General features: G+C 37.8%; 1 protein-coding gene across 2 annotated transcripts; it reads right to left on the reverse strand.

The window, feature by feature from the left end:
• Positions 1 to 2,685: 2,685 nt before the first annotated feature.
• Positions 2,686 to 12,109, reverse strand: LOC147860769 (formin-like protein 14). 2 transcript variants are annotated; one of them, XM_087323944.1, is made up of 20 exons: positions 11,888 to 12,109; positions 9,905 to 10,608; positions 9,428 to 9,649; positions 8,555 to 9,338; positions 8,107 to 8,497; positions 7,877 to 8,012; positions 7,717 to 7,788; positions 7,276 to 7,374; positions 6,788 to 6,829; positions 6,590 to 6,670; positions 6,461 to 6,511; positions 6,306 to 6,387; positions 5,690 to 5,784; positions 5,064 to 5,135; positions 4,868 to 4,984; positions 4,718 to 4,786; positions 4,549 to 4,615; positions 3,782 to 4,102; positions 3,594 to 3,684; positions 2,686 to 3,042 (listed from the first exon to the last, which is right to left on the reverse strand). In XM_087323944.1, exons 1-18 carry the CDS (start codon positions 11,958 to 11,960, stop codon positions 3,882 to 3,884), a joined length of 3,378 nt encoding a protein of 1,125 aa, XP_087180070.1. In that variant the 5' UTR covers positions 11,961 to 12,109; the 3' UTR covers positions 2,686 to 3,042; positions 3,594 to 3,684; positions 3,782 to 3,881. The 2 variants fall into 2 exon arrangements, with proteins under 2 accessions (XP_087180070.1, XP_087180069.1); XM_087323943.1 differs by having other exon boundaries at positions 3,594 to 4,102.
• Between the last annotated feature and the right edge of the window lie 898 nt (positions 12,110 to 13,007).

The raw sequence follows: 13,007 nt of genomic DNA on the forward strand, positions 1-13,007 counted from the left end.
CTCTCTCTCTCTCTCTCTCTCTCTCTGTTAAGAGTCTATTACTAATCAATAGACCAAACTAAAGTAAAAGAAGGAAAATAGAATGGATAGAAGAACCTGTTTCACCCAACCACCCTCGAGCTATGATTTAGACATAGTCAACCTACCACCGACGTCCCATACCGCCGAATATTAGGATGACTAATACCTTGGAAGAGATAAACACGATCGTCGAGACAAAAGCCTAGCCTGCACCACCGGTGTCTAAGACAACAACCTTTCAACGTAATGTCTTTATGAGGGTAGCTAAGCCTCATATTTATACTTTTTTCTAGGCCCCTTGAATAGATGTGTTTTTCTAAAAGGCTCTCCATTCATTGGTTGTCCAAATCATGATAGTGCATGCACCTATCATTCCTTCTATCCAATCATTAGTCCCCTTTTAAACATTAGTGAACATACCCTTCACTAATGTAAATATTAGTGACCTACCCTCACCAACGTTATATGTACAAACGTTTATCGAGGGAGTTACAAATTCAAAACAATAGTGGCTTCAAAGTCCAAAGATTGAAAGCGTGAAGACCATTGAACCTTTTATGCATCTATCCCATATGATTATGTCGATTGCAACATAAACGACTTGTACCTACTTCCATTGGAAAGATCAATTGTTGCTATCACAACCTTGTACCAACCTACGTACTTGAAGTATCAACTAGAACCCTTCTCTCTTTGTATTTCCAATAGATAATAGGGAAAAGTACCAAGATACCCTTGGAAGTTCCAAATTTACCAAACTACCCCTATGTCCAAAAAAATACACTTTATAAAGTAATTATACACTCAAATCTACAAGCCTTATTTACCATAATGCCACTATATACCTATTTTGACCAATTTATACCACTTTTATTTTTTAAAATACATTATAAATCAAGCTAAATTATCAAAATTATATTTTTCAATTGAAAGGCCACCTTAAAATCCAATTCTATAAATTTACACCAAGTTATACTAGCTTAATCCCATAAAACCAAAATTTGTGATTGAAGTGACCAAAACTTAATCTTAACACCAAAACATTTGATCGCACACCAAATTTTACCATTGGGATGCCATTTTGAAGCCAAAATCCATGAATTTGCATATTCACAAAAAATTTGCGGCCAAAATGTTAAACAAAATCTCACAAAAAACTTTGCTACCAAAATGTCATTTTAAACGAAATCTCACATAACACTTTGCTATTAAAATGCTATCTTAAACCAAATTTCATGATTTTAAACTAAATTTTGTTAGCAAAATGCAATCACAACTAAATCTCATCAATTTCAAAAATACTTGCAAACCAAAATTAATTATCAAAATATAATAATTACATGTTAATTTTGATCCATCTACAAAAAGTATAATTCGAAAAATATCCACAAAATCAAATATACCTTTTGACTAAACAAAGTATCTAATAATGCACAAGGTAACCCCATTTGATCAACCCAGTGAATAAGAAAGAAAAGAAAAACTACGTTGTTAGGTACAAAGGACCCAAAGAATCGCTTAAGTAAAGAAATTTATGTTTGAAGGGTATTCTAGTAAATAGGGCTTGTAGATTTGAGTGTATAATTACTTTATACGGTGTATTTTTTTTTACTTTATAAATGTCATGTGCACAAAAAGCAAATATATGGGCAATAAATCAAAATAATGTCCAATAACTAGTATGCCATAAAGAGTTGGCAATTTTGCGCTTGAAGTTGGGTCATGAACATACAAAACAGCTTTGGTTCAGCCAAAAGTTTCTAAAATGTTGGAAAAAACAGCATCAATGTACCAAACAATATTTTAACCATCCCATACAGTCACTATAGGAAGTTGAATGCAACAGCATCATTTTGGAACACTCCACAATCCTTACAATAAATCAATTCTCCATTTCCAAGAAACACATTCTTTACCATAATCATCGGAGTGTTTTTTCATTGATAAACCTCCATCTTTCATAATCCAATGACCACCCATCATTTATTGCATGCTCAACATATAATTCACCGGGAAAATGGTGACTTGTTAACAGGCATGATAATGTGAGTGTTGTACTGAAATTTCCATCAAGAACGTTGGGCACATCTATGCATGTATTATTTTCACATCAAGAGTTTTATACGGAGTAGCAAAACCCCCCTTATCAGGATGGAATCACATACAAGATATGCTGTTTTGGTCCAAATTGAATTCATTATGTACAATACAATACCTATTTTCTTCTATCCATCATATTAGGCAAAGCAACATCCTCTTTTGCATGGGATGAGCATACGAAGCTCTGGATTTCATAGAATGTGATATACTAAGATAGGTGGTGGCCTGCATGTCTTATCAATTAAGCATGTTTATTATGATAATTATAAGAGAATGGCAGACTAACGTGAGTGTTTTAAATGCATTTGCAATATATTCTCATAGGGTGAGTGAAGATATGATTTTACCAATATGATCTTGAAAATCTGATATGCCATCCCCAGCAAAACATCAAGCGCTGGCTAGCATTTCAGGTCAACATTAATGAAAATCATCAAAAAGATTTGTTCACTTGATATCCTCAAATCTCTGTCACACTTGAATGAATATTACATGAATGCATATCAAAGAATATACAAAACTAAGATATATTTAATGAATATACTGATGCTCATGGAACATTGAAAACAAGAATTTTACTGCCTGAATTTGTTATATATAATGCTCAACTGCAAGAAGTTTATTTTTTACAGTAAGTTACTGGAAGAAGCAGAGATTTTGGACTGATATAATTCAGATAGCTAAAGAATGAGAAAGATAAAAGAGAGTTAAATATATATTTGTTGCTAATGCAAAATTGGTGCCCATCTGAATATCAATCGAACCATCAACAATATAAAGCATATGATCAATACCAGAAAGAGCTTTTGATTATACAGAAACATTGGAAACAGCAATCATTCGGTTATCGTCGCGAAACCGCTGAGAAGAAATTCCGACACCTTGGAAAAAGGTAATGCTTCACTACTGCTAGTCCAAATCCTGTAAGATAACCAATAGAATAAATACACAAATAGGCATTTATACTCCCTCTAAACCATTCATTTACATATACTTTTTGACTTCCCAGCTAAAAGGTATGACAAACTATCCAATGATTTCAAGAAAAAAGACTTAATCAGCAGTAAAAAAAACTCAGACGATGATAAAATACCATTATTTAAAGAAAACCACTTGTATGAGAACTATCTGAAGATAAAGACTTGTGAGAATATAAACTAAGATTTGACGAAGACTTGTTGATCATTTAAAGATGATTTGAGAAAAAAACAATAATTTGATAGCTCATATGAGGAAATATACAATTATTTGAAGAGAAAATACTTACATGAGGAGACATGGAATGATTTCATGCATAACACGCTTAAACAAAAGAAAAAGACTTATAAGACAAAGCACACTATGATATGAAGACAATTCCAAGGATCCAGATGAACATACCATTGAATAAAAAGCTCAAACAAAAGAAAAAGACTTATACGACAAAGCACACTATGATATGAAGACAATTCCAAGGATCCAGATGAACATACCATGATTTGAAGATGATTTCACAGGACCCCATCTTTTAATGGGCCTTTTCATCATCTCTGCACACATGGAGGGTATATACGGTTCTATATTCTGTACAAAAATCACCTCAGATAATTTTGCACATGGAAAAAAATCGGAAAAGACTCTGATTGTGTAGCTGTACAAGGCGAGAAATAAGAACGTCCACCTTTCTCCCATGTGCATGCATGCTCTCCTGATGCAGCACATTTGATGGAACCCTAACCCACAGAGTTTTTTTTCTTATCTAAAATACCAAGGAGAACCTATTATGAAACCTTCCTACTTTTGAGTGCAATCCCGAGCTCTGCAATACCACCAAGCTCTGTATCCCTTTTGGCTGCTTCTACGTCCCTCTTTGAAGGTGAATTCTTTAATTTTTCCTGTTCTGCTTCCCTCTCTGCTTTCTTCTTTTCTATTGCAATAAGTTTGCAGTTCTCATCATGTGCTTTTTTGAACATCACAACGAAGTTCAGCAACACAGAAACAACTACAAAACGAGAGAGAGAGAGAGAGAGAGAAAGAAAGAATACATTAGAGACATAAATTGAATTCTTTTGCTTTACATCCAAAAAGAAATGCTAGATTATCCTTACCAAGTTACATCTAACCTCTTAACACTATAACACTCGAGCCATTCATTTGTGGGCAAACCATTAAGAATCATATAATATATCTGCTCACATGAATAATTTCTCCTAGCCACCAAATTCATGAACTAATGTGTTCTGATCCCACTAGTTTCATGACCTAAGGTTGATGAACTGTGACTAAATGTGAAAGAAATACGAATCTATAGTCTAAGCCCCAACATCGAACTTCTGGGTCAATATCGCATGAAGATAACAAAGATAATAATGTTGGACTAACAAATAACTCCCAAAATATTGATACATTTGCTGAGATAATATTTGGTTCATTTTTAAGAGCACATACCTTGTTCAAATGGACAGCGAGCAGGATCTTCACCAAAATAATGTGCCAAGGCATCAGCATTACGTCCCTACAACCAGTTTTCCCTACTAGTGAGGAATCTTCCATCTTAATATACAAGATAAGAGCAAGAATATTCTTAGTCATCTGTTATATTTCATTAACATTATACCACTTCAGAATATAAAGATGTCAAAGAGCGCCCTTCTGCCTCAGCCATATCGAGAAAGGATTTCAAGTTCTGGAATCCATTGAACAGTCATGAATACTCGAATAGATAGTATTAAAATTAGTAGCATATTACATCATTCTAAGCCCAAACCTTTCGAAAACGTTCAGATACAGGACCATCAGTTTCTGAAGCTGTAAGTTCCTGCTCTACCTTCCCTAGACTTTTACTCACTGCTTGCATTTCCTCAGCCAGGAATTTCAGTTGTACCTGAGAAAGAAATGCAAACCTGAGACAGATAAGATCCACTAGCCTATCGAATGAAAATTCATGATGTAATTTAGCTAACCTTTGACGCTTCCTCTAAATGAGCCAGGTCTTTGTGATAATCAAGAAGCTCAGGTAGCTTATCAGCTAATACCTGGCAACAACAATATGAATGATAAGTGTGCCAATTTTATATCAATCTATGAACTAAGTTTTCCTTATGATCACACATGATGCATCAATTAGCTGTCTATAAACTTGACTCGTGTTCACAATCAGTCTTGCCTCACGCACAAAAAAAGGCCATCTGTAAGGTTTAAATGTTGATCATTAATGGATCATAAACATGATTAAATCTCTTTACTTCAGCTGTGCCTCAACAGCTTAGAGATCATAGAATATGCTATAAGATAAGTTTGATGCAGATCATTATACAGACTGTCACCTAAATTCTTCATTGCAAAACAGATTTTTCCAAGATGAGCCTTTTATTGAGGACCCCTTCAGCAGTACATGTTATATCACAAGCATCATATAATATTTTACAGAAGCTTGCCTGGATGATTAGACAATAACCAATATAATCAACCAAAAATAACCTTTTAAAAGAAGAAACTACGTTTATAATAGCCTATAATCGCTTCTGGTGAAACATGAAGTCACACTGTTTGCTTAGTTGAGCTCAAAGAAGTATGCATAAATAATTACCTTACATAAGTAGTGCATTAAAGTCATCTTGTTATCCCGAGCACGAGTATCAGTAAGTTTCAAAAGGCTATCCAACTTAAATCCAATAGCAGAACCTGATCAGTTCCACATCATACAAAAATATAACAAGATCCTTGAGACAATTTGAACATTGCACAGCAATACAATACAGTTCAATAAATATACTTATGACAATTTGCATAAAATATGTTAATGACCAACAGAATTCGTGAAGTTATGTAGCACATACTATCATCCCCATATTTTTTTTGATAAAACATAAACTGCAAACATGAAATGAAATGAGCTTTGGAATTTCTTCTTAGTAAACAAACACTAAATTAAGCCTCTTCTAAGCAAACAAACACTAAATTGGAAGGAAACATAAACATAATGAGCCCTCTAATATGCATAGTGAAACATTAAAAATAATATAGGATGCAGAAGAGAAATGACACTCCCATGTAAGCATTCAAATATGATCTTGGTTCTTCTCTAGTAAGTTGAATAAATTTCCATATCAAGAGCTGTTTTGCTTTTCCAGCTCATATATCCAATCTAACAATGTTATAAACTCAAGTTTCTGATAGTGTGTTCGGGTAGGGCATTTATTTACCTCGAGCAGTTCCTTGGTTCAAGGCATTCCCAAGTGAGAGAATAGTCTGCATGATTTGCCGGAATTTCATTGATTCTCTTACCTGATGAAAGTAATCAAATGTCAAAAAGCTTATCTGTTTTAATTTTATGTTTCAAAGTAGTCTCGAGAATTACCTCCTTGGAAGCATTATTTACTATGCTCAAGTTTCTTCGCAGATCTTTAACCTGTACTTAGAATATGCATAAATATTATGAAATAATATTATGAAATGCAATGAGAAAGCGATGGACTTCAACACATGCCTGGGTCGAAAATTGCAGTTTGAACGAGAATACTCGTAGTTTTGATTCCACTCTTGGAACTTTCATCATCTCCAGAAAGAACTGAAATAAGCACAGAATAATATTCAATGTGGGAAAATATGTATAAAAGCAAAAGCAACGTCACTCTGTGGATGGAAAAACAGGGTAGATAACACTTCTTTGAAAAAAAAAACGTACCTGTTCACATTTCCCCAACTTCTCCTTGTCCCCAACATAACCCTGTTAAATACAAGTACCAAACAACAATCACACATCGTCTACAGATAAGACACCTAGCCATTTACTAGTTTACTCATACAGTGATTGCCTATAAATTTATCAAGTTATTAACAGTTATATGAATCTGTTTACTAGAAACTGCCTGTTGTGAATGAAACTAAGATAGTTATACTAAAGCGCCCCATCATTTATTGGCTATGGATTAGAGATATATCCATAAGAGAAAATATCAAGTAGAGTTTTGCAACAAAATCATTCCAATAACCTGCAACGCCCTATTCTTGAATTTTATATTTCAGCCATTTGTGTTACAGGATTATTGATTGGATATAAAAAATTACTATCAATCAGCACAGATTTTACCCATTTCTATAGTTTATATAAAGCATAATTCCAAACTGTATTTTTTTAAATAAAACACTAAAGAATAGATCATAAATGCAAACCTTCAGCAGGTCCATTTCCTCTTTATTAGGACAAAACTTTATGAGGTTTTCAACTTGATCAACATCGAGTATTGTACCATCCAAAGCTAGTATAGCACTCTGAAACGAAAATTCCACCATAAAATGATCATGCTAGTATTAGTCGAGAGGTAGAAAGATCAAACTTCTGCAGTTGGAACCACACCATGGGGAATGACCAAAGTAAAAGTCAAATATTCAGTGGCCCTTTGCCCTCTTAGCATTAAAATCTTCCAATGTAGTAGGATGAAGTTATTTTTCCAATTGCAATTACAAGACATAATTGAGAGTGAAGTTACTTTTGTGATACTGTGTACCAAGAGGACATTTCATTCCTTCTATCAATAATATTAAAACGCACTTTTTTGTACAACTTAGAAAATCTATTGTCAAATCAGAAAGTCCAAAACATTGTGTTCTTACCAGCACATCCGGCAAAGGCATCTTGACCTTCGTAAGCATAATCTCACAGTGATTTGCCCTTCTCATATCAATCTAAAGTCATGAAGACAAAAGTTTTACAACCAATCTTAACATTTAGCATAATATCAGTATTCATATCCACAAAATTCAGAAACTTTACCAGATGCACTTTTTCTGGTTTTGAACCAAGCGAGGCTCGACGCCCAGAACGTCTTTCACCGGGACCTTCCGCATTAGCATTAGGTACAGATGCTGAGAAGAGGCTTGCTAACTCCGATGCATCAATCTCAGGACCCCTAGTTTGTTTAAAAAGAAGAACATATAATAGGATGAAGACATTTGCAATTCTCAAAAAAGAAGAAGACTAGGGTCCAAGCAATGAACACGTACTTGGAAGCTTCCTCCAGCTTTTGGGTTTCTGCCCATAAGCTACCTTGAACTGCCCTCGTCACTTTCACCCAATGGAATGGTTTCAAAGAAGCTTTCTTCGCTGTTGTCGGAGGGGCTGCACTCGGAGGAACCAATGATGCAGAAGAAGAAAGACCCTTCACATCACCAGAGGGTGGTGCTAGAGGTGTTGACGTAGCATTGCCAGGAGGTGGAGGGGGTTGTCTTATAGAAACACTGTCAGGACCCTTCTTAGTTGGAGGCTGGGGAGGAGCAGGTGGGCCTTTCTTCACAGGAGGGGGAGGAGGTGGAGGGGAGGGAGGACCTTTCCGTCCTGGAGGAGGAGGAGGTGGTGGAGGACCTTTTGGAGGAACAGAAGGTGCTTTGCTTCCTGGTGGAGGAGGAGGGGGAGGGGGAGGGGGAGGCAGTTTCGATCCTAGGCGTGGAGGAGGGGGAGGGGGAGGGGGAGGGACAGGCAGTTTCGATCCTGGGGGTGGAGGAGGTGGAGGTGGAGGTGGAGGTGGAGGCAGTTTTGATCCTGGGGGCGGAGGAGGTGGTGGTAGCACTTTAGACCCTGGCATCAGAGGCGGCGGCGGTGGCGGTGGTGGTGGTGGTGGGGGGGCTTTTGAACCTGATTGTTGTTGGTGGTGTTGGTGTTGTGGAGGAGGTGGAGGTGGTGGTGGAGGCGGTGGTTGTAGTGTTGCTTTTAATCCCAACTGTGGTGGGGGTGGGGGTGGCGGTGGCGGTGGGGGTGGTGGTGGCAGAATCCCACCAGTTGTCTCAGAAATCCCTGATGTCAATGATGCTAGGTTTGCTGACTCCAAATTAGTAACACCCAATTCAGGCTGCTTTTGCACAACCACAGGCTGTAATGCTACATGAGGCAAAGCTGCATCATCCCCTAACCCATCAGTTGATGGTTGCCAGCTCGAAAGTTGACCTTGATCATCAGCAGATTTTGCTTTATCTTGCAAGATTTCTTCTTTCTGATCCATATTATCACTAATATGACCCTCTTCATGCAATGTATCCACATTACTTTCCACATTGACAGAAGAAATTTGCTTCAGAAAACGAAGCGCTGCATTCTCTTTTGCATCAGTCCAATCCACATTGTTGAATAGCTCCTGAACCTTTGCAAAAGCTTCCACTGGCAATCCAACTTTTTCTTCTCCTCCTAGCATCTCCATAGTAGCTCCAGAGGGTTTTGCACTCTCCATATCAGTAAAAAGTACCTGACGTTAGGAAAGTAAATGATACCATTAGACCAGAAACATAGTCTAGAATCTGGGCAAGGTATTCAATTATTTCTTATTTGGCTCACTTCAGCTCGGAAGTCCTTCGTGAACCGATCTTTTGCATCCCAAAGAGCATCAATGTCATCTTTTCCTAGCATTAAAATATTTGACCTAATAAAAGCTGTATTGAACATGACGCGGAACATCATTTGTTCCCTCTCCAGATCTGCATCAAGATGGATACATTCCAACACAACATCCCCTTGCACACCACACTGAATATCAATCTTTACAACATCGCAGTCAGCCTGAAACCAAAACGCAATGCATCAATATAATCTATAATGATACACTTTTATGGCATGAGACCTACATAGTTAAACAGATTTCCAAGTGTTCTGAGTGCGCATCCACAAATAATGAGATGAGGTATGTAAAGAGAGGGATACCAAAGCTTGGGATGTACAATAAATTGAATGCTAATAGAATGTGTTCAGACAGCCAACAAAAATCTATGAGACCAAAAAAATTATACCCATGTGAGAATGGACATCATTTTATACCTGTCTTATATGGCGAACTAATTTGCTTCTCTTATCCATGCTGAACAACATGTGTGTGGTTCGACCACCTTTGTCCTGTGGATCTAGACCATAAACGCGAATGAGTGGTCTGCAACCCCCTTCTGTATCAAAACTAGGAACCACTCGCAGTATCAGGCAGTCAAGCATTAGAGCTCGGTCGGGGGGAGGCCACTCTTGTGAGATATTCCTCCTTGCAATGTACTGAAGATATCGTACCTGAGATGGTATTGGATTGAGAGGCGAAAGTAATGGTAGCAAACCTCTAGGAGCTTCTCTGTGTACCAAATCCAAGGTCTTTTGTTCACTAGTTTGCAATCTCCGGTATATGAGAAGGCCAGCTAGCATGAAAGCCAAAGTAGGCCAACCACCCCTTTCACAATGCAACAGAACAATATTGTGATGGCCCTCTAGGGTGATCCAACTGTCCGCTGATCGCATGAAATGGTGAATTATCTCTAATGATAAGATCGGGCATCCTTCATATTGCCGAGGATAATCCATCACGGTCATATCATATTGTGAGAGAATGTCGGTTAGTTGGCTTTTTCTTTCTCCTTCTCGGAAATTGAATACCAGGAATGATGCGTCTGGGAATTGCTCGTGGAGGAGGGTGGCAATCTGACGCATGTGCATCTTGTAGGTCTCCTCTTCGAGCACATCAGTGGAGAAACAACTGTCAAATACTGTACAAAAAAAGAGAAACAGGAACCCTAATAAAAACCTAATTGCAATAATTTCTTGACAGAATCTTGCCAAAAAAGGTACTGAATCAAGGGCACGAACTGACACTCAATTCACAGTATGAATCAAATAAATTATAAAAAGAAAAACAGAAACTCACAAAAACTCTAAATTTGAAAATACTCATTGGACAATTCGTTACTCGTCTTCAAATGTCTTTTACATTCAGAAATGGAATTCAAAAATCATTTGAACTCATTTCAAAGGAAAATGAGAACCTATTCTAAAAACAAACCCTAATTGCAGGAATAGTCACCAGAATATGACCAAAACAGGAAAATCAAAGAATCAAATCGACATGCAACTCCTAGAAAAACAAATTCTAAACACAAAACAGAAACGTGAATAGGAATATAAAACCCTAAATATAAATTATACTAATGAATTTTCTCTCATGTATAAGAGTTTAAATCTTCAATCGATATGCGAATAGATGAAGAAGAAGTATATATTCAATGTCTCTGACAGAGGCCCATGTAGCTTATGTAACCAAAACAAAAGATCATGTAGCTTGCTCACTTGTTCCAGACATCAAAATTAGAAAACCCTAAATAAAGATAAGAAGAGAGAAAGAAAGTTGCCTACTGATGGCACACCTCCCCTGGATCGTACTTTGTGTTTAAGGAATGCTGACTCATGATTATGATATTTCCCAGTGATGGATACCTTCTATTTTTCAAGAAGGTGTCTCATTTTTCTCCTAATTAATACCAACACAGGAACTCTAAATTCAGGGAGAATGGAGGATACTTTTTATTGCCCATCACAATGCTGCTAAAAAGAGGTGAAGCTAGGGCTCAGATAACAGACAACCCAAAGGAAAATAAACCCCAATACAAACAAGGAAATGTCCCACTAGAGTCATGGAACCCATAAATGGCATGATTTCTTTCGTTCATCCGAATGCTGCATGAGAAAAGTTAATCTAGGTATCAAATCCCCTTCCACTGAAAATCGGAGACTCTGAGAAAAGAACGGAAGGAGTAATGGGAAAGTACAGAAACATTAGTAGAAATCAAGAACCCGAAATAAAAGGCACAGAAACTCTGTGATTAAATGAAGAGATGGGTGGTTTTCTATCCTCGAATTCGCTGAAAACACTCAATTCTCACAGAAAACAGGAATCCTGAAAAACTAAAAAAGAAACCAGAAACACACAAACCCCAGAGAAAACCTGATTTGGCGCAAAGAGAAAAGAGTGTGTTTTAGGGGGTAACTCACCATAGACCCTCTCCGTGATCTCCAGGAGACCATCAGGAGGTTTCCTGTAGAAGAATCTACGGAACAGCGCCATGACTGGGAAGGGAGCAAACGAATCAAAAGGCAACAGGGCAGATCAGATACCAATCAGTTCATCAGAAGAAGACGAAGAAGGAAGAAGATTTCTGAGCTTAGAGCAGCTAGTATAAATCAAAAGCCAGACGAATCTCTGTGTCTGTCTGTCTCTCTATCTATCTACATATTTCTCTCTATTTCACATACATACATACATACATACATACATACATACATACATACATACATACATACATACATATGTACATACATACATACATACATATGTACATACATACATACATACATGCCTCATTTCATTTCATTTGTCTGTGGAGAAGGAAGTCTGATGGGTGGATGGGATGGGATGGGATATGGAGGTTGCTCTTGTGACTCCTCTTCTTCTTCTTCTTCTTCTTCTTCTTCTTCTTCTTCTTCTTCTTCTTCTTCTTCTTCTTCTTCTTCTTCTTCTTCTTCTTCTGGGAGGGAAGGGAGGGAAGGAATCCCAGAAGGAATTCTGGCCCCCCTTGTGCCTGCTTGGTTTGCCTGCCCGCCTGCCTTTCGCCCGGACCCACACGGTCACAGTCAGGCCAGAGCACTCCGCTACCACATCTCTCTAGACCAAGAGACTCTGTTGATGCCACCGTGTGTGTGTGTGTGCGCGCGTGTTCTTGTTCTTGCAGGGACACTCGTTTGTCTGCCCATTGGGAACAGCCTCCTTGTGTACCCGCATCCACTCCCTCGCCCATCACGTCATCATGGTATCCAAACCCATCCCACGCAGAGAAGAAGCTCCTCCTGTCAGTGTACATATGGCCTCCCTTGTCCATCCTGCACGATAACAATCCATGGTTGTGGGTTATATCGTTCCCCCGACCACCCACTGTCTTCTTCACCTCTCGCCCTTGCCTTCGATTTCCCCATGTCTGGAATGGTCCTTTACGTTATCATTCCCAATATCAACCCCCCCTGTCTCGTTTTCTGGATTCAAACTTTGTTTGATGTATCCTTCCATTCCCTCCTCAACAACATTTGTTTGTGTGTGTGTGTGTTTTGTTTGATTGTC

The sequence above is a fragment of the Azolla caroliniana genome, unplaced genomic scaffold (genome assembly GCF_043228905.1).
Source record: "Azolla caroliniana isolate FFs.n. ecotype wild unplaced genomic scaffold, voAzoCaro1.0.p SCAF_8, whole genome shotgun sequence".
Taxonomy (NCBI): domain Eukaryota; kingdom Viridiplantae; phylum Streptophyta; class Polypodiopsida; order Salviniales; family Salviniaceae; genus Azolla; species Azolla caroliniana.